Below are 21,051 nucleotides of genomic sequence, written 5' to 3'. Positions count from 1 at the left end.
ACTCTCAGCACAACCTTGAAGAATAAGGGGGAGATTAGGGCAAAATCGAACAAACTCACGATCCAGTGCCCGTGGCACCCGGCGCGTATGCATGGCCGTGTACAAGTGCTTCATCCGAAATTGCTTCAGACGTGCCGGCTTCTGCATGCCCGGTGATGACTGTTAATTCTGATGAGTACGATGAAGCTGTTGCTGGTGTCGCTGAAGTTTGGAGCAAGCTGTCAGAATTTCCAGAAGCCGTTGACGAATCGGCAGTCGACGAGTTTGCGAGTGCAGATGATGGTGTCGCATCCACAGGAGAGCCCGAAAATGAAGACTACATTGCCGACATCATACCAAGCACAAGTGAAAGTGGGCACAGTGAGGAATGCAACGTTGGTCCTTTGCCCACATCCTTCAAGGTGACTGGTGCGCTCATGCGCTCGCACCAGTCACCTACGCCAAGATGCTACAAAACGAAAAAGCAGTGGCGCTGTTATTGGAAATGATTTTCGCATGGTAGGCACTCCGCCGCCGCTGGCCGCCGTGCCTGCCTGAGTAGTTGCTGGGTTTTCACATTGTGTGTGTCGTTTTATGTGTGCAGTCCTTATCTATGGTTTTACAACGAAGGAAACACATTACACGAAGTTCCGTTCCGCCAAAAAATGCAAGGAACTGAAGTTTTCATATTTTCTGTTGATTAAAACCGTAACAAGCAATGGGCCACTGCACTAAAAAGCGAAAGTTGGTTTTGATACCAGATCATCGATTATGCACCGAACATTTTGTCACAGTAAAGCTTCTCTGTTATTTTGTGTTGCTTGCATTAGCTAACAAGGGTACCTAGGATCGTCAATACCATTTCTCACTGCACTGTGGGAAAGCTAGATTAAGATGAGCCTTGGATCTATAGGTTGAGTTGCAGATTCACCTTAAAACACGTTTCATTCAAATTTATTTACAGCTCTAGAAATTGAGCCACCTGGTATGTAGATAGCTTAGCACACATTCACATATGCAGGCAGCACGGTCACATGTCATAAACATGCCGAAACGTGTGCACAAATTTTCGTGCACAAAATAAAATATACAGAGTTGGTACAGAATTGGAGAGATTTGGCGGCTGTGGTCAACAGCTCAGACTACGCAGGCCTACACAGCTAGCGTTGCCATAGGGCTGGTACGTCGCTAGTCCCATCACACAGCCGAGGCGACCGCGTCTATCGCCGCTCACGGTGACATGGCAATTGGCTGCAGTCTGTTTTTCACATGAAGTAGTACTTAATAGAAAAAAATGCCAAATTTGCGCACTTTGTAAAGCAGCGCTCAATACTGAACCACAGGCGTGATCACAAGCAATGATCTGACTGCATTTCGTCTCGTAGATGGAAAGCAAACATCGAGCATACCAGCAAGGTGGCTTGGCTGGCTTGCAAGTATCCTATATTTCGTTTGCTATTCGCACAAACGACACCGAGAAAATTAATTAATTTAGGCCTGCATTAATCGTGTTGAGAAAAATAAGTGCACTATGATGGTGATGAACTGCATGTGGCCAGATAGCAAGCGCCATCGGCCGTCATTGCCACTGTCAATGAGCTAGGCCTACCGCCTCATTCGGCCACATTTCGGTGGGGGCAAAATGCAATAACATGCATTGAGCAGACGTTAAAGAACCTCAGGTAGTAAAGAAATCCACCCCCCCACCAACTACCATGTGTGTTATAACGAAATCGCAGTTTCAGCACCCCCAATTTCATTGCAGTTGGCCTTCAAAAAGGGCCCTGAACCACATTTTATCTAAGTTGAGAAATGCATTCGGAGTTAAATACACTATTTCAGAAATACCTTGCCGCAAAAAATACTTCAGTGCATTCAGCAGAAGTGGAGTTATTGGGAATCAAACAAATCTTATACAGTGCTTCCACTTTTTCCTCAATGACTTTACGAAGGCTACGGTGGAGCAGGCATGCCCACCATGCTGCACCTGCTCAATGTCACCATGACACACAGTTCAAATTTGGTTTTGGATGTTCATGTAGACGCCACTATTTCTGATTTTGGTGCTTATAATGTGCCAAACAAGGTTGTCCTCAGCGTGCTGCAGCGTCCTCAGTGAACTAGCTCATCACAGCACCCTGCGGTATCCACACTACATAGCAGACTGCAGCTACATGCAACTGTAGTGCATATGCACAGCATTTGCTTAGTGCACGACAAGGATGGAGTGCACGCTCATGTGCTCCAGTCTAACCATGCTACATGGTGTGGACCAGCTTTGTCCTGCACCAGCTTGATCGGTGGATAGCCGCCACATTCAACTTGCGAACTTTGGAGCACTGCAGCTAAATGTGAAGCAATGTCTGCCAATGCGTCTAGCCAGGAGCAGCCTGCAGAAGGGGATAAGCACTGGCAACCATGTGCGTGATCTGACCTTAAGTTTCGTGTGGTTTGAGACTAGTCGAGTGCTCAAAATTAGTCGAAATTAGCGAGACCCGATGGTTATGTCACCGATAAGCAGAGTGGCCAAAATTTGATTCCTATGTGGGCGGCCGCGGCTGAGCATGAGCAGACGATACTTGGCTTCCTCTGGAAGTACATAATTATTTTCGAAATTCGAAAGCAAATTTTCACCTACTTCAGCCTGTTTATTTAAGTGTGTAACTAAAGATACACAGTAACAGTAGGAAGAAGCGCACTGATCCAAACACCTTTCTTGATTGATGTCAGCTATTGGCAAATAACAGCCACATCAGAATCTACTATATTACAAAATAAATCGTCCAGAAAATAGTGAGGAGCAGGCTTCTGTGGGAAAGAAAAAGAGGGCGTTTGAGAAAAAGGCAACTTTGCGCTCCGCTTGCGAGCTCCACGCGCCACGCACGAGTGCGAAATTTGGCTGAGATGTCCATAGCAGCATATGCTATCCGCAAACTATTTTCTTACCAAGCCTGAGGGGTGGTTCAGGACCCTTATAAGGGCCTCAGGTGCCTCTGATAGTGTGACATAGGCAAGCAGTGAGGGGAGGATGTAGAGTCTAGCTGAATTCAAACAACTCTGCCAGCAAGGTGATTTTTTAAACAGGGCTTTAGACCTACCAGTACGCAGACAAAACTAACTAAAATATGGCTGCCTAATTAGAAAAACATCTCGAAATTGCTATTCAGCTTGTAAGGCAAATGGAAAGGAATAAATTGATGAAAAAAAAGCATATATTAGACAGGATAAATCCACTATTTAACCTTCAAGCATACCATCATACGAGGTAGCAGTTAAAAGGAAACAGCTGATTAAAAATGGACTTACCCAACCATTAACAGCCCTTGGTACAGTGCAACAGAAGCAAAGTAGAACACAGATGAGAAAACTGCTTGCATTGTTGAGATGATCAATCCTCGGTGGATAACAAACTGGCTCAATGCAGCTGACCTTTTGTAGCTGGGAAAGTGGCAGGAAAGTGCAAGTCATCATTCACACTGCATAACACTGAGCTTTCATGCTACTACCGAGGCAGGCACTCAGAACTTGAAGGCGCTGACAACTTAAAATTTGTCTAATCCGTTAGCTGGTTAGAGGTTCACAGAAAACCGAGCACACATACCTGTAGCGACCATGTACAAGCAGCAGTCGAGCAATGTGATGAAACTGGGTGACAGAAAAGTCGGCTGCCAAGGAAGCTTGGTTGCCCTCCCGACCCACAATGCCTATGCCTGCATCAGCCTCCTGAATCATGCTCACATCATTGCCACCGTCCCCTGGAGAGAAGACAAAAGTTAAAAGATCCTACTCGCCCAAACATTTCAGCACACTGAGTAACATTCATCATTTAGAAAGCAGACATCGCAAGCCCCCCTCCCCCCCAATGGAAGAGAAGAAAATGAAGCCATGAGCATCAGCCATTATTCCAGACCCTTGCACGAAATAAAAACTGCTACATTTCTTTCAATAAGGCAAGAGGGGGGGGGGGGGGAGAGAGAGAGAAAGAGAGTGAGAGATAGAGAGAGAGACATGGTAGACTAGTGCAACTCAAATTCAAGCGAAAGAGAGCTTGCAACTATGAGGCTGCAGAGTCTGACGAATTGCAAGCACCTGTTTTTTAATTACTACTATAAAAAATTGCAAATTAATACGCTTTCTCACATTTTGAGTTTTCTTGCGTGCACGGCTTAAAGGGACACTAAAGGTTACTATTAAGTCAACGTGGACGGTTGAAATACCATCTGTTACGTTTCGCCTACGACGCGCGGTATAGCCGGCGCGGATGCAATGGACGCCGGGGCTTCGTTTAAAGCAGCGGACATTTTGGCCCGTTCGGAGCTGCCGCAACGCCTCCCCGCCAAGCGCGTCCAGGCATGTTTCAGTGCCACGTGTCTTCGTGTGTGCGTGTGTGTGTGTGTGCCCACGCTTGTCAAAGCACGGCAGCCGGGGAGAGGAGCTCCCCAAGTGTGAAGCGAGGAGGTCTGACCGGCGCCGGCTCGGCGGATGCGTCACTACACTCGTCTCAACATGTCTCTCAGCTTGTCCGTGCCCCGCTGTCACGTGGCCTCGTCCCGTGACGTTCCCTCTTGCCCTCAACTCCGAGAGTATAAAAGCGGCTGCCCCCGGACGCCAGGAGAGGGGCTCCGAATTCTTCCGTCGAGAAGCGTGCTCTCCCGTCTCTCCACTTCGGTCGACCTGACCGGCCGCTCTTTTGCGATGCTAGAATAAACAAGTTGTTCTGTTAGCAGTCAACTCATGCTTTGCCGGGACCTTCGGATGCTTCCAGTTGTGCCCCAGGCCACCAGGCCAACGCTACCCTTGGGGCTTGCGACCCGATTGCAACAACGGGCGTCAGCGCAGGGATTCCAACACATCCCAGAAACCTCGAAACGCTTGTTTCGTGCAAAGGAAAGACTTATTTTAAGAAAAAACGCGTCCTGAAGCATCCGCGTACCTCTAACGCAGTTCAAATCGCCCGCCCTCCGATCGAGGAGTATTGACATCATGGTCTCATAGTGACGTTGCGCCATCGGTGAGTAGAACGGTGTCCGCAGACGGCGCTACGGCTTTTCTGCGCAAAACGCAAATGCGCGGCCAGAAACAGCCAAGACAGAGCCAACAGTAGAGCGAAAGCGGGAGTATGGTGGCTAGCGGAAGGAGAAACGTGCGACCATAAGCTGGTACTTCATTCTATGACGCAAACTTCAACGCTCGTCGCAATGGGCCCTGACAATGACAGATTGGCTCGCGATGCTGGGATCAACTTCAGCGATTTGAGCACTGACGAGCGCGACCTGCTGCTGAGGGTTCACGCTGCCGATATCGTTGCGTACTACGATGGCGGCCTCGACACTGGCTCTCCGGAGCGGAAAGCAACGAGGGCTTTCCACGGCATCACATGGACCTGGCATTCTCTGTGCTTGTTCCAAATGAAAGTTTCGCGAGCCAGCAGAACCCGCACAGCACGACGCGATAACTAAACTACTGAAACTACAAAGCGTGCGCGGCGCAGAGTCGAACGAAAACGAAACCTTTTGACCACCCATACTATTCAAGGGTAACGTCAAAACGTTATTTTTTCTTAGAATCGAATAGACGTAGACAAGTAGCATTTTCTTCCGTCTTATAATCGAATGAAATGATATTTTTTAATACGTGTAGTTGAGTATTAGTAACAAATTATGAGGAGTGCTTTCATCATCAAGCTAGTACTGGAATGTCGCTGGGGGGTCTCAAATCGTGTCATGCATTTACTTCAATTTCTCGGTTACTAAAGCTCTGTTCGCGATTATATTGACGCCTTAGACGTTCTAGAACATTGCTCTACCACTTTAACTTGACTTTCTGGTAACCTTTAGTGTCCCTTTAATTACATTGTACAGGCTCGTCCACTCTTAGGGTGAACACGGCTCACCGTGGCCGCGCTCCGCGGGGCGCCAGTGCGTCCGGCGCGGCGGCGCATCGAAGCGAAGCGGCGCAGGCGCACACGGACCTCGGGGGAGGTGCCTCGCGTCGTCTGCTACAGCGCTGGAGCGCACCGCCGCTTGCTTTGCTGTACACTTCGCTAGAACCAGGTAACTGAGTGCCCGAGGCGGCATTGCAGGAACACTTCATTTGGGCCTAGTTGGTACGTACTTCTGAACTAAACGTAACAGCGCAAACATATAAGACGAGCCACAAAAAGAAAGACACGACACACACTGGCGCGTGTGTCGTGTCTTTCTTTTTGTGGCTCGTCTTATATGTTTGCGCTGTTACGTTTAGTTCAGAGGCATTGCAGGAAGGCGCACTTCACTAACTTTAGCATTTTCCAGCTGGTTCCGTCTACAGCTTGTCAACAGCCTGCTTAATCAATATACATAAACAGAAGCAAGCTTCTCATCACATATGTCACTTAGCATGTTTTTCATATGTGATGAGGGTAAAAATACGGTCTTTTTTTTCGCGTTCTTAATTAGGCTGGGGCCTAGAGGCGACGCTTGATAGTCATGTCAGGGACGTCACCCAGCCTGAGGCTGTTCTTAATTTCTCGAATGGTGGAGGTCGGGTTTGCTGAAGCCGCCTCAACAATGGTCACTCTTTGCCGGGCTTTACGGGGAGCATCCGCAATTCTTCCATCCTTCTTGTAATAGCCTGGACGATTCTATTTACAGTTTTCAGTGGCCTTTTTGTCATCTCCGATATAACGCGTTGAGAATAGTTTTGTAGGCACACATCTACAATGCGTCGTCGTTCTTTTTCCAGTACCCGCGACATGGCTAGTTTCCAAAGCGCACCGGGGAAATGAAATTATCCTGCACGTTTACAGCGTTTTTATCGCAGAAGTGCCATGGCAACCAGCAACCGAACAAAATGCAATTCATCATGCAAGTCGACGGAAATGCGTTTAATGGAAACACCTCTGGTATCTTTCGATTTGGCGAGTCATGCCAGAATCTGTAACTCCTGAGTGGCCAGTCACCCAGTTGAGTAGTCGTTGGCTGCACCGCATCATCATATTAAGCTAGGATGGGGTAGCATGACCTACGCAAATAAAAGGGGGGGGGGGGCTCAGTGGTTGATCGGGCTGACAACCATGGTCAGTTAAAAAGTAGACTGGCCTTAACACAGCAATCTGGCTTGGTCCGGGCTTAGCGTTTACAAACAGCGAGTCCGTTTGCCGACCACCGGCATGCTGTGGGCAGACGACACCATGCCGGCCTCATGACCGTCGGTTTAAATGTCGTGGCCGCCTTCGTCCAACACACGGACCGGCCACTTCCCCACGACGGCAACAGCATCGCTTGTCCGCGGCAAGGGTTCCTGTGCCGTATTCATATTTGGGTTTTACCCACTCAGCCCAGACCCCCCCGCCTACCCCCCCCCACCCCCCCAAAGAAAAAGAAATAAATTCCTCCTAATCTCCAAATTTATCCGATGCCCACCTCTATGGCGTAACTCCATGTGTCGCTTCGGGACGTATACCGCACAATTAGCAAATTATTATATGCTAGTGAGAATATGCATATGGCCTATTCTGAGGAAGTACTGAAATGAAATAGAAGCAAATAACGACTTAATTACCCGGCAAGACGTAATTTAAACTAGAAAACAGACATGTAGATTATAGATTTTACAATTTAATTACCTATTCGAAACGGATGTAAACAGCATTCGCATGCGGCGTGCATTGATTCTAAGGAGAAAAAAAAGCAACAAAAAAAGAAACGCCGGCGCCATATGTTTTACTTCACCTAATCAATGTAATCAAATAATTGACCGACGATTCCTCAAAATGAGAATGCGACATCTCGCATCAGGTAGCCGTCAAAGGACCGGCACCGCTTCGGTGATTTTACACAAGCTGTGACAGCAAAAATGAATTTAGTTTTTTTTAAAGGATGCAGAAAGATGAAAAGGGGGAGTAAAATCGCCGCCAAATCAGTTGCTATGCCGGGGAGAGCACTTTCCTACATCGCGTACAGCGCTCCATGCTCTCCTACCAGCGACATTAACGCGTCAATAAGAGAGTGCGAAGCAGCGGATATCACTTCTTAGTTGTTGTCGAAGTAATAGTATTGCCCCCTTTAATGGTAAAATCCATGGCAAACATGATGATGCGTGATTGAACAATCGCTCTCTAACTTTCTGCGAAATTTATAGCGGGTTTCGGTCGTTTTCTTAAGTCAATTAAGCACATTCGTTTTAGCATCAAGACATGCGCGAAATGGCGCGCTAGGCTCATCCCATGATGACTCCAACCAAGAGCGCGCCTAATAGGTTTCTCGGTATGCACGACACCAAGTGCTGTGAGAGTAAAATAAGAGGGCCCCAGCCTAATAAAGAGCGCGAAAAAATGATTATTAATTTTTACCCTCATCACATATGAAAAACATGCTAAGTGACATATGTGATGAGAATCTTGCTTCTGTTTATGTATATTGATTAAGCAGGCTGTTCACAAGCTGTAGACGGAACGAGCTGGAAAATGCTAAAGTTAGTGAAGTGCGCCTTCCTGCAATGCCGCCTCGGGCACTCAGTCACCTGGGTCTAGCGAAGTGTACAGCAAAGCAAGATGCGGCGCGCTCCAGCGCTGTAGCAGACGACGCGAAGCACCTCCCCTGGGTCCGTGTGCGCCTGCGCCGCTTCGCTTCGATGCGCCGCCGCGCCGGACGCACTGGCGCCCCGCGGAGCGCGGCCACGGTGAGCCGTGTTCACCCTAAGAGTGGACGAGCCTGTACATGTGCATGCCGGCTGTTCTTCTGCAGGCGAGTCGAGTGGCAATTCCTTCGATGCAGACTACTGTCCAAATGCCAAATCAGAATATAGCTATTCCAGTGTATCTACTTTTTTTATTCTTACTATTCGTATTTATGCAAGCTTATCTGCATTTATGAGTAAACAATGCATGTTTACCTACAGAAAATATTTGTTTGTTACTTTATGGTCACTCTAAAAAAATTCCGGTAAATTTTTTTTGTAATAGGTCACTCTGAAGGTTTTGTCTGCAATAAATAAAAATTGACCAAAGTGGGTGGCATTTGGTGCAAAAAAATACAGCGTCTCTTAAGACCTCTCTAAAGAGGTGAATGGCGAAAGCCTACTCTTCCTCCTCTTATCATATATCGCCTCTTTGCCTCTTTTCTTTTCGTTCTTTTAGTCATTACTGCTCATTACTAAGCATTTTTAGTAATATGTAATCAATTGTGGTCATTAGAAGTCATCGTTAGACATGTTGGTCATATCATAGTCATTAGTAATTATTACAAGTCATTTCAGTCATTTTTAGTCATTACTGGTCACTAGTGAGCATTTTTAGTCATTTGTAATCAATTGCAGTCATTACAAGCCATCATTAGACATACTGGTCGTTCCGTAGTCAGTAGTAGTCATTTTAGTCACTTTAATCAATTTACAAGCCGTCACTGAGCACAGTGGTCATTCCAGAGTCATTAGTAGTCATTATTAGTCATTACTAGTCATTATTAACCTCTAGAAATCTCTTCTATAACGTTATCATTCACTAACTGTCACTATCAATCATTTTTCATTCTTTAATCTGTCTTCATATGTGACGATGCTTTGGCAAACACTCCGGCGGTCAAGTCTGCTGACACCAACTTCACCACAAGCATAGAAAGGCTTTCGTCTTAATATTGACCTTCTATGGGTTAAACAACATTCAGAAACGCCAAAACACGCCAATTTATTTGGCGGCATTTGCCCTATTCCAAATGCCCCCGAATCAAATGGGTACCCACTTTCTATGTGTTCAAAGTAGAAAACCAGCATACATGACATTAAACCTCCAAAACGATGTAGAAAGTCTAACACGCGCCCAATTCTTTAGCGAGAAAAATTGTTGCACAGTGGCGGCTGGCTTTCTAAAGAGAGCTTCCGCACACATATTTTTTTAAAAAGTCAGCTCCGCCGCAATACATCCATATTGTTTGGTAAAGCATCTGACCATTGCAAATGCGGTTTTAAATTCACGTCCGATTGTACCACACAGGCAATTTTAGGACCAATTTTCTTTAGAAAGAAAGGTGTGCACTAGAATCAGATAAATATCATAATAAGACATTGTGAGCTACGGTTATTGCTTGAAAATGTTCCTAGGACTGGCCGAAACTGGGTGCTTTCGACGAGAGAAGATGTGTGTTCAGCGCGTTCACTGTCCCCTAAGCTCCGCCGAGACAGACGCTGCCACTAAAGAGGTTGCTATTGGGTCCCTATTGGGATGAGGCGCGTGCATGCTGACTGGTCGATTCTGAACTACCTGGCGAAGGGCCAATTTTAGGATCACAAAAACGAAAGTTTGGGCCCACACAAATGCATGGGCACCGGCCGGGTCTTTCAGTCAGGATCGAATTAACTGAAAATTCGAACCAGAGTCGAATTACAGGAAGTCTACTTATTTGAAACAATACAAAGCCTTTTTGCATGCTGGCTAAAGTAAAGCGTAACTTCAGTTATCTTCCCTTTATGCCACGCTCAGTTTAAGTTGCGTTCCATGAAAAGATTAGTTGCCTCCTTCTCCTGGCAAACTACTCCAAAATCCTACGTATGGCCTGAGATTTCATTGAAGATTTAATCATATGAAGTTTCCGCCCTGTACTATATGCAGATCCCAACTATCTTCAGTCAAAATTTGCAGTTCTGGTTTCGGTATTGCTCAGCGCTGACATCATCAGGTTCTTGCGCCATGATCAGTCGGTATTGTAGCCATACTGACTTCGGAACAGCCACGCCGACATCGCAATAGACACGTTTTGCATGATATCAGGTCCGCAAAAGCAGTATTCGGCTACTTTAAAAAAATAATGCCATTGTTGATGCCGAAAACATCAGCAGATGTGCTGCAGAGTGGTAGTTCGGTATGAACAAGCGCAGCAGTCGCAGTTGGAGGAAGTGAAAGGAAGTCCCTTTTGTGTGCAGAGGCCTGAGAAGTTTCCAGGGGTCGAAGAATGAACTGTTTCCTGAAGTTGAACTCGACGTGGCATACTTTGTTCAAGAGCAAAGAGTTGTGCACCTTGCTGTCAACATCGAGCTGCTGCAGGCAAAGGCAAGAGAGATTGTTAGGAGAAAAGGCAATCCGCGGACAGACTTCAAGGCAACTAAGCACTGGGTGTCTTGTTTTATGCACCGCACAGTATTTTTTTTACGTTGGCGCACGTTGATATCACAGAAGCTGCCAGAAAGCTACAAAGAGCTGCTTGTGGCCTTTCAACGGCACACGATTTCCCTGTGAAAGTCTCAACTTAAAGCTGGGTCAGATCGGCAATGCTGATTAAACGCAAGCATATCTGGAAATGCCCTCGGCACTAACGGTGCAGCAGAAAGGCTCCAGGCAAGTTTCTGTGAGGACAAGTGGAAATTAGAAAACGCAGGTCACCGTAATGTTGTCCAGCATGGCAGATGGTCGCAAGCTACCGCCCTACGTGGTGTTCAAATGGAAGACTGCCGAAAGGGGACAAGTCTAAAAAAATATTGTTGTCTGCTGTAAAGAAAAAGGGTGGTTGGACGAAGCACTGGAGCTTGATTGGATAAAGTTTGTGCGGTGTCGGCAGCCTGGAGCACTGCTGGTCCTCCCATCACTACTTGACTTGGACGCATTTCGCTGTCGCCTGGTTGACTCAGAGAAGCGACTGCTGCACAAGTCATCCGCCTACGGATTACATACCAGTTGCAACTGCTTGATGTGTGCATAAATAAACCATTCCAAGACTGCATAAAGCACTGCTGTATGTAGTAGATGAGGTCAGGAGAACCTGAAGTGACTCTTGCCGTCCAGATGAAATAGGCCTCTCCAGTGATGCTCTTCTTGTGGATCGCTGATGGCTGGGCCTGCATTCTCAAGGAGCTCGTCCATCGCATGTTCAAGAAATGCTCGACAACAAATGCAATTGATGGCACTGAATATGAGTTTCTACGAGAGGATATCTCCGACAAGCGACCCTGAAGGAAAATGCAACAGACGACGATGACTGAGCAGTCACGTATAACGGGTGACAATAACTAAATAATGAAGTGCAATAGACGGCGATGACTAAAGCGTGAAGTGCAATGTAAGTAAATGCTTTCAGTGACCATTTTCCTTTGAACTATATGGCGATGAAAACTTCTTTTTCCATTTCTGCTGTCCCCAAAATGCATCTTGGACTATATGGGGATCCGAGCTAAACGCGGGTTTTTGTGGTATTAGAAAATATCAGGGCACAAATGGAAGAAAATCTACAAGGAAGAAAATTGGCATCAACCTTACCAACAGCACATGTAGTTTTCCCGGTATACTGTTTGATAAGATGTACAACCTCCGCTTTTTGTGTAGGAGAGCAACGACAGCACACCACAGCAGGGCATTGGCAAGCCAACTCCATAAACTCTCGTGGATAGAACTTCAAGCAGACCTGAAGGAGATTAAACAAGATGGCGTTTGGGCAAGTTGGTACTGCATTTTCAATTGAATATCAGTGCAGAAAACATAAGGTGAAACATAAAGCAAAACAGCAGAAAACATAAGGCAAACCACAGCACATTGATTTGTCCCTTCTGTTCGCTGTGTTGCTATAGAACAATAAAAACTGAAGAGATAGCACGTAAATAAGTGACAGCGTACAACTTTAGAAAACATAAAACAGCAATGACACAGATGCAGTCTGCAAAGTCCACAAGCACAAGTGCTTCTATGGCATAAGGAGGAGAGTGCTTGTCTTCCTGATTACAGTGTGCAATACCACATAAAAAACACCAAGCTCTAATGCTGATGTGAATTTTCAATACCCTACTAATCATCTTCCATTTAACGTGCATGCGCATAAGCAGTATAGATAGGGAAATGCTGCATATAGAGATGGCAATGTACACTGATAAAATATCGCGAGAAATAGAAAACAAAAGTGTGTTGGGAATCGTAACCAAAGAGCAACCATTAATAAATGGCTGACAAAAAGAAGTACATGTCATATAAGATATAGGCTTCGTTAACAACTTCACTGGTAAAAGTAATCCAAGGAAACGAATTACTGAATGGTTTTAGAAAAGATCCAATCTCTCATCTATAATAAAGTTGAAAAATAATACCAGATTTCTACCTTCAGGTTTTTTTTGGGAAAAAAAAAAAACATGTAGAAACAATGTTTGATGTAAACAAGCATGAAATAGTTCCTAAAGGCAAAAATCTATAGTTTCAGACATGTTATTATTACCTCAAGAGCATCGCCCCGAATAATGAGGGCATAATCATTTCGACGTCTGAACTTGTTGAGTTCACATCGGGCTTCTGTTCGATTTGCAACAGACTCAAAGATATGCAACTCCTGGGACCTGGACACCAAACGAGACGATTTTGCAATGCTTGTGGCAGTCTCTAGCTTGTCTCCAGTCAGCATCCACACCTTAAGTAAGAAAGCAACAGTAACAGACAAAACATCAGACAGTAATATGATATGCAAGAGCATTCCAAATGCTTGCACAAGAGAAGATGAATACTTGCACAAGAGCTATACTACAATACTACACTCCTGCCGTCTGAAGTATGATCTATTTCCTTTAGGTGTACCCATGATGAGCTATGAATGGCATTAAACCTCTAATGTTTGTAAAGGCTTAGAGCTTTTACAAACAAATTGAGTAATAAGGCAGATATTCCCTGAAATGTTTAACACCTACACACGATATTTATACACAAATAACGAGGGCTTACTGCATTTAAGGAATGGTTTTTACCTTTTGCACTATGAACTCCTCAAGAGATTGCAATACTGATTTTGCGCCTGGCTATGCACTTTTGTTTCTAGCATCAAGAAAAAGTGAGTGATGTTACTGCTCACAGAACTAAGCAAAGGCCCACACTCCCTATCCAACAGTGGCCGTAACACCATCAACTGCCATTTGACAACATCACAAAGGCTGCTGTGACATCTGCTGTGGATGGTACTTTTCAATCAACCATAAGCAGCTCTGGCAGCTGTGAAGGCAATATGAAGTGTGTTCTCCCCAATGCTTGTGTTAGATGATTAATAGTAGGGGATTCAAAACAAGACATCTTTTGCAGACTAAATGCAGACATAAAGATTTGCTTTGTAATTGACAATTAATCATTAAAATACCTCATTAATTACTTTAACAAGCATGTTTTAATCACAGATTTGAAGTCACCCAGTACTTGAATTATAACCTTTTAGAAACTTAATGCCTAGCATGTGTATAAGAAAATACTGACTTAAAATATACCATGTAATACATTGTTGTTTCATTATCAGTTTTCCTTGCTGCATTTTGTTGCAGATTTTTAGCACTTATTATTCAGCACTGGTTCAAAGAACTGAGTTTCTAATGAAAGGTTATACAGTCGATTTTCAATAATTCGACCCTCACAAGACCAAGGAAAATGACTGAATTATCCGGCGGATTGAAGTAAACAACATGCAGAAAAAATGCCCAAACACACCTCTGATACATTTGGCAGAACTATTTGCTCAATACTAACACGCCCCCGAGTCAGATGAGAGCCAACTTTACATGTGTGCAAAGCAGCAAACGAATGTAGAAACGACATTAAAGTCCGAGACAAAATAGAAATCTAACGCACACCCGATTTCTTTTAAAAAAAATGGGCAAGGGTCTAATATATGTTAATATATGTTGCACAATGGTGACCGGTTTCCCAAAGTCAGTTTCGTCGCAGTACATTCAGTTATGCAGTAAAGCACCGCAAAGGCAATTTCCGGCCCAGTTTTCATGGGGGAAAAAAAAAAGGTACACATTAGAATTGCATAAATACCATGATCAGACTTTGTGAGCTGCAGTTATTGTATGAAAATATTTCTAGGTGAGGTCAAAAATGGGCATTTTTGATGGGATATGATGCGTGTTCAATGCATTCACTATCACCTAAGCCCTGCCGAGACAGATGCTGCAACTAAAGGGTTGCTGTTGGGTCACCACAGGGGTCAGGCACATGCATGCCGACTGGTTTTAGTTTGAATTATTCAGTGAAGGCATCTTTAGGAAGGAAAAATGTCACAGTTTCACCCAAAAGGCGAAACATTGATTACAATAGCAAATTAATACAGCTATCTGAAGTAAGGATAGTAGATTTATTGGCTGTATTAACTTGTAAACGTTCGCTTAGTAACCGAATTAACAAGCATGCACAAGCAAACATGAACCAATCTCATTCAATGAGTGCGGAAACTAGCTGTCAGAACACTGGAATGAGAAAGCGTGGCAGCAGCAATGAGTGCATTGACCTTCGTGCTGCCTCTCGCTTCAACAGAACTGAGCAGGCAGAACATAGCGTCCACGAAACTATGAGCCTGCGGCGCACCTAGACTCTGTCCTCATCACAGATTGCTTTCAAGATAGGGCCTGCACGGCCACACCATATGCAGCAGCCGCCGGAGTAGCTGTCTCTTTAAAAAACTGCCATAGCAGCAGCCAATGATTCTGTTTCAAAAGAAACATCTCTCTAAAATATATTCAGGCTATGCCACTGCGTGGCATGCTGTTACCACCTTTATTCCAGCATTGCGCAGAAGTTCAAGGGTTGGCCTGACTTTATCCTGGAGTTTGTCTTCCACACCAGTGAGGCAGAGAAGCTCAAGGTCCCGCTCAAGTGTTTCGATGACAGCTGCTGTTCGAGCACTCCTGTCTTGAATAGATACTTTGGCTTGGTTGTAACGACTCTGAAAGACAAATATGCATAATTAGGTGAACAACAATAAGCTACGTGACACAGCATGATTTTAAGAGAGGCACCGACTGTTTTCATTTAGAACTTGCATCCCGAGGATGTACGTTCGGCTCTCACAGGCAGCAAGTTGTTTTTCATCCATTTTCATTTCCCTTTACCCTATCATTTCTATCACCTTTACCCATCACTTTTGTGCACTCAGTTTCTACAAACTTAGCATGCAGTATCAAATTACAATAAAGTAAAGCATGAGAGCCAATGGTTTTCATGCTCTACTACACATGCATAAATATATGACTTTCAGACAAAGCTGATACTACAAAGTTACAACTTTAAACTGCAGTACCACACTTTATCTGTCACAAGGTACAAGTCCTTGTATGCTTGAAACCTACCTCAAATTCTACATACTGCTCCTCGGTGAGATTCTTTTTTGCTACAACAAGGGTACGCAATCCTTCACGTGCCATGTTGTCACACTGAAAAGATGTTTACAGATTGTAATTGCATGTCGGAATTGTAAAATGGAGAAAAAATGTTATTTTCACGTACTTAATATGCCTAACTTTCTCAACTTACCTCTTCATCTAGCCAATCATTATACTGGACAATACCACTCATAACGGCATCAGCACCTTTCATGAAAAAGATAATCTCGCCAGTGCCTTCATCCTGGAAATAAATAGTGCATACCTCATAAATGTCACAAGCCACAATAGTACTTATGTCGGAATTGGATTATGCTTTCACCTATATACAACAGATGTATAAAAAGTGCCAAGCTCCAGTAACTCTAACTCAATTACTGCAAACCGCATGATGAACGAATGAACACAATTGGCCCATTTCCCAATTCATAACTGCTGTTCACAGCAAAACATAAGCTAAACCTTATGGGCAATTCGCGAGTCAATTGAATTAATCTGAATATTACCCTTAACCGCAGTCAACTTAAGAAAATAGTATCTATTCTGGCCGCACTAACATTGAACAGAACTGTTCACAATTACATTATGAATACCAATCAGGTCAGGTAATATTGCTACGGAATAGTATTACCGATGACGAAGAGGCGAGCGGTAAGAAGACGACGACGATTGGAGGCTAGCGCGGGCTGTTGCCTCTTGGCCAAGTGCGGCGTATTACGTTGTAAATATAATTGTATATAGCTTTTCATCTGGGTCTTCTTACGTAACATATCTGGTGGAGGTGTGGGGGTAGTGCTACGGAATAGTATTACCGATGACGAAGAGGCGAGCAGTAAGAAGACGACGACGACGATTGGAGGCTAGCGCGGGCTGTTGCCTCTTGGCCAAGTGCGGCGTATTACGTTGTAAATATAATTGTATATAGCTTTTCATCTGCGTCTTCTTACGTAACAATATTATACCACATCTGAATAAAATAAATATTTACTACATACAACAAGATCCAACGAGCCCTGTTGGAATCTATATACAGCGAAGTTTTCCGTAAATGCATAAGGAGTATTGGAACGTTTGTGTTTATTCAATGCGAGTACAAAATGAAACCGAATACTTTATTCATGTCGGTGAAGAATACAATGCATCTTTGAACACAACCAGCATTATAGGAGTTGAAAGAGGCAAACTGGCTTTCCGTGCCATTTGTTTGGGGTACCCGACCTCCCATTGGAGACGCAGATGTGACCGTCCAAGCGGTCGCCAGGCGACGCAACATGAGCCCATCTCCTCCAGTACCCTCTTTCCCGTCTCATCACGGCTCTTGGTGTCGCAGCCTCTTTGCCCTCTCCACCAGCAGTTAAAGACCCACATGCACAGGCTGGCTTCACTCCTCTACCTTCCACTGCTATGGGCCAAGTAGCGTGAGCCATCGCTCCTGGATCACGCCACCGTCCCACAGCGAGTGTGAGCTATTCGGCGAAACGCACGAGCAGCACCAGCAGCAGGAGCAGCAGGCAGCAGCCACAGTCAGCAACAGAGGCACAGGGAGATTCGCAAAATGCTTTAATAATGCAAACATGCAAAATATACTACGAATCTGGCACTCTGTAAACCGATATACCAAGAAGGTCCAAGTGCCTGGCTTATTGGCACAGAAAATCTACAACCCACAGCCACGGTTTGCCAGTGGATTCAAAACAAGTAGCTTTAACAGCTTTTGAGAATTCAGAAAAGCAGCACATAGAGTGGGCTTTCGTCAATTTGACTCTGGCTAATATGGCTTTTCGGTTAATTTCATACCAACTGAAGGTCCCAGCCAGCACCTGTGTGTCTCTATGGGCCAAAGCTTTTGTTATTTTGATCATGAAAGAAGCCCTCACAACATAATTCGAACGTCACTAGTTGGCAAAAACATACCCAACTCAAATAGTAACATAATCAAAACCCTAATGGGCGGCAACGTTTGTCTTGTCAAAGCTATGGCACAGTGAATGCATAGAAGACATTATGTCTCACTAAAAACACACATTTTTTTGCCTGCATTATGAAGACTTTCAAGTGAAAACGGCAGCTCACAATGAAGAATTACTTTATTTATGCATTTATAACAAGTGTAATCAGATATGAAGCTGCAAGCACATTTGTGGCAGAGCCAGCATCACCACCATCACAAGTCGGCAATATAACAAGTTCTCATGTAGTATAGTGATAACACTGCACTGCTTTCCAATTATGAATGCTCATTCACGAGAAGCTATTTTACATGGTAAACTAGCAGCAACAAAGTAGTATCAGGTGTTCCTGGGGTGCCCAAAAATTATATGCGTTGCAGGATGAACTAGCAAAATGGTTAGTCTAGGAGTGGGCCCCCATTCAATTTACGATTATTGTGAAGTCATTCGATAAATACGCAATATCAAATGTGCAATGGGCCATACAGGGAATGATATGCTGTAGCCCATAGGGAAGGATAAAGTTCTGAGTGAAGACAACGACCGTTAAGTGTAAGTAAATTTCCATTCTGAGAAAGTATATTGCTTTTATTTATTAATTTGTTGACAGAATCAGAGGCATGCTATGTTCTTCTTGTTAAAAGAATTGGGTACGTGTTCAATTTCTACACAACCTATAAGAACTGGGTGGTATTGATTTGGCAATGTGTCATATTCAGGCACATAATACAGTGGAATCCCACTGATATGTCCCTCGCTGTCACATTTTCCCAGCTGCTACTTCCCACTTTTGCAGTGCTAATCTAAATCCTATTGACTACCATGTATACATCGCCATTTGGAAATGTCCCTGCATCTTAGTTGGTAGCGTGTAGGAGCTGATATTGCAGCGGTGGCGTAGAGGTAGAACACCCGCCTCGCGTGCAAGAGGTCCGTGGTTCGAATCCCGGTGCCGACAATTTTCCACCGGATTCAAAAAAAAAAATCCGCGTGTTGATAAAATTGCACAAACAGGCCTGGAGTGTGGCCTGGAGTGTGGCCTGATCCCGGTGACCAGAACCGGTAACGCACTCCCTCACCAGAGCAGGATTGGCCACCCTGGTGCAGTACTTGGCCACAACCTCCTATATGAACACAACAATCGCCAACCCTTATATATAGCTTTCATTGATTACGAGAAAGCGTTTGATTCTGTCGAAACCTCAGCAGTCATGGAGGCATTACGGAATCAGGGTGTAGACGAGCCATATGTAAAAATACTGAAAGATATCTATAGCGGCTCCACAGCCACCGTAGTCCTCCATAAAGCAAGCAACAAAATCCCAATAAAGAAAGGCGTCCGGCAGGGAGATCTGATCTCTCCAATGTTATTCACAGCATGTTTACAGGAGGTATTCAGAGACCTGGATTGGGAAGAATTGGGGATAAAAGTTAATGAAGAGTACCTTAGTAACTTGCGATTCGCTGATGATATTGCCTTGCTTAGTAACTCAGGGGACCAACTGCAATGCATGCTCACTGACCTAGAGAGGCAAAGCAGAAGAGTGGGTCTAAAAATGAATCTGCAGAAAACTAAAGTAATGTTGAACAGTCTCGGAGGAGAACAGCAATTTACAATAGGCAGCGAGGCACTAGAAGTCGTAAGGGAACACACCTACTTGGGGCAGGTAGTGACGGCGGATCCGGATCATGAGACGGAAATAATCAGGAGAATAAGAATGGGCTGGGGTGCGTTTGGCAGGCATTCTCAGATCATGAACAGCAGGTTGCCATTATCCCTCAAGAGAAAAGTATATAATAGCTGTGTCTTACCAGTACTCACCTACGGGGCAGAAACCTGGAGGCTTACGAAAAGAGTTCTACTCAAATTGAGGACGACGCAACGAGCTATGGAAAGAAGAATGATAGGTGTAACGTTAAGGGATAAGAAAAGGGCAGATTGGGTCATCAGGGAACAAACGCGAGTTAATGACATCTTAGTTGAAATCAAGAAAAAGAAATGGGCATGGGCAGGACATGTAATGAGGAGGGAAGATAACCGATGGTCATTAAGGGTTACGGACTGGATCCCAAGGGAAGGGAAGCGTAGCAGGGGGCGGCAGAAAGTTAGGTGGGCGGATGAGATTAAGAAGTTTGCAGGGACAGCGTGGCCACAATTAGTACATGACCGGGGTTGTTGGAGAAATATGGGAGAGGCCTTTGCCCTGCAGTGGGCGTAACCAGGCTGATGATGATGATGATGAGGACTCGGCAACCTGTCAGATTCGGGCACATAATACAGTAGAATCCCATTCATACGTGACTCGCTGTTGCATTTTACCAGCTGCTAAATCACATTTTTGCCATGCTAATCTAAATCCCATTGACTCCCATGTATGCGTTGCAACTCTGCAGTGTTCCTGTATTTTCTGTTGAGTTTGATGCGGAGGTCATGTAAATTTAGCGGTGCAGCCAGCCGCTACACATTGAAGAAAGAAACCAAAGTTTGTAATAAGCGACCGAAGTGGCACAAGCATAACAGAAGAAAATGTGCACAGAACAGTTGGCAAAGCACCTAAAAGAAGTCTACATCGGTTAAAACCCACTATGAGCCATGCACACTGAGCCAGATCTGTTGAGCACAGAGCTAAATTTATTTAGAGGCTGGCAAGGGACTCCCTCCCCAAATGACTCACTCAATTACCCAATGGCCCTCAGTCCCCAGCAGCTGCGAAGCACCTGACCAAGGAGGCGGTCAGACCTGTAATGCAGCAGAGGGTGCTAAGAATCTCTGGACCTGGACAGGCTGCCAATGGAAACTGACCCTTGCAATGTTTAACACCCGAACCCTCTCAAGTGAAGCTAGCCTAGCAGGACTCTTTGAGGAAGTATCAGGCATTGTTTGGGATATCATTGGCCTTAGTGAGGTTAGAAGAACTGGTGAAGCTTATACAGTGCTGACTAACGGCCATGTTCTCTGCTATAGAGGTCTCCCAGATAAGAGGCAATACAGGGCAGGAATTCTAGTCCACAAGTACACAGCGGGCAACATTGACAAATT

The 21,051-nt window shown here is 44.8% G+C and overlaps 1 protein-coding gene across 7 annotated transcripts in view; it reads right to left on the bottom strand.

The window, feature by feature from the left end:
• Positions 1–21,051, bottom strand: part of LOC139054251 (probable phospholipid-transporting ATPase IIB) — an 84,356-nt gene that overhangs the window by 8,900 nt on the left and 54,405 nt on the right. For all 7 annotated transcript variants that reach the window (XM_070530971.1, XM_070530974.1, XM_070530977.1 and 4 more), the window contains 7 exons: positions 16,214–16,306; positions 16,030–16,113; positions 15,456–15,626; positions 13,146–13,334; positions 12,203–12,347; positions 3,581–3,734; positions 3,286–3,417 (listed from right to left, as the gene is read on the bottom strand). In XM_070530971.1, the coding sequence (XP_070387072.1) occupies positions 3,286–3,417; positions 3,581–3,734; positions 12,203–12,347; positions 13,146–13,334; positions 15,456–15,626; positions 16,030–16,113; positions 16,214–16,306 (968 nt within the window). The remainder of the gene's footprint in view (positions 1–3,285; positions 3,418–3,580; positions 3,735–12,202; positions 12,348–13,145; positions 13,335–15,455; positions 15,627–16,029; positions 16,114–16,213; positions 16,307–21,051) is intronic.

The sequence above is a fragment of the Dermacentor albipictus genome, chromosome 1 (genome assembly GCF_038994185.2).
Source record: "Dermacentor albipictus isolate Rhodes 1998 colony chromosome 1, USDA_Dalb.pri_finalv2, whole genome shotgun sequence".
Lineage (NCBI taxonomy): Eukaryota > Metazoa > Arthropoda > Arachnida > Ixodida > Ixodidae > Dermacentor > Dermacentor albipictus.
This window is presented reverse-complemented; position numbering and strand designations above follow the sequence as displayed.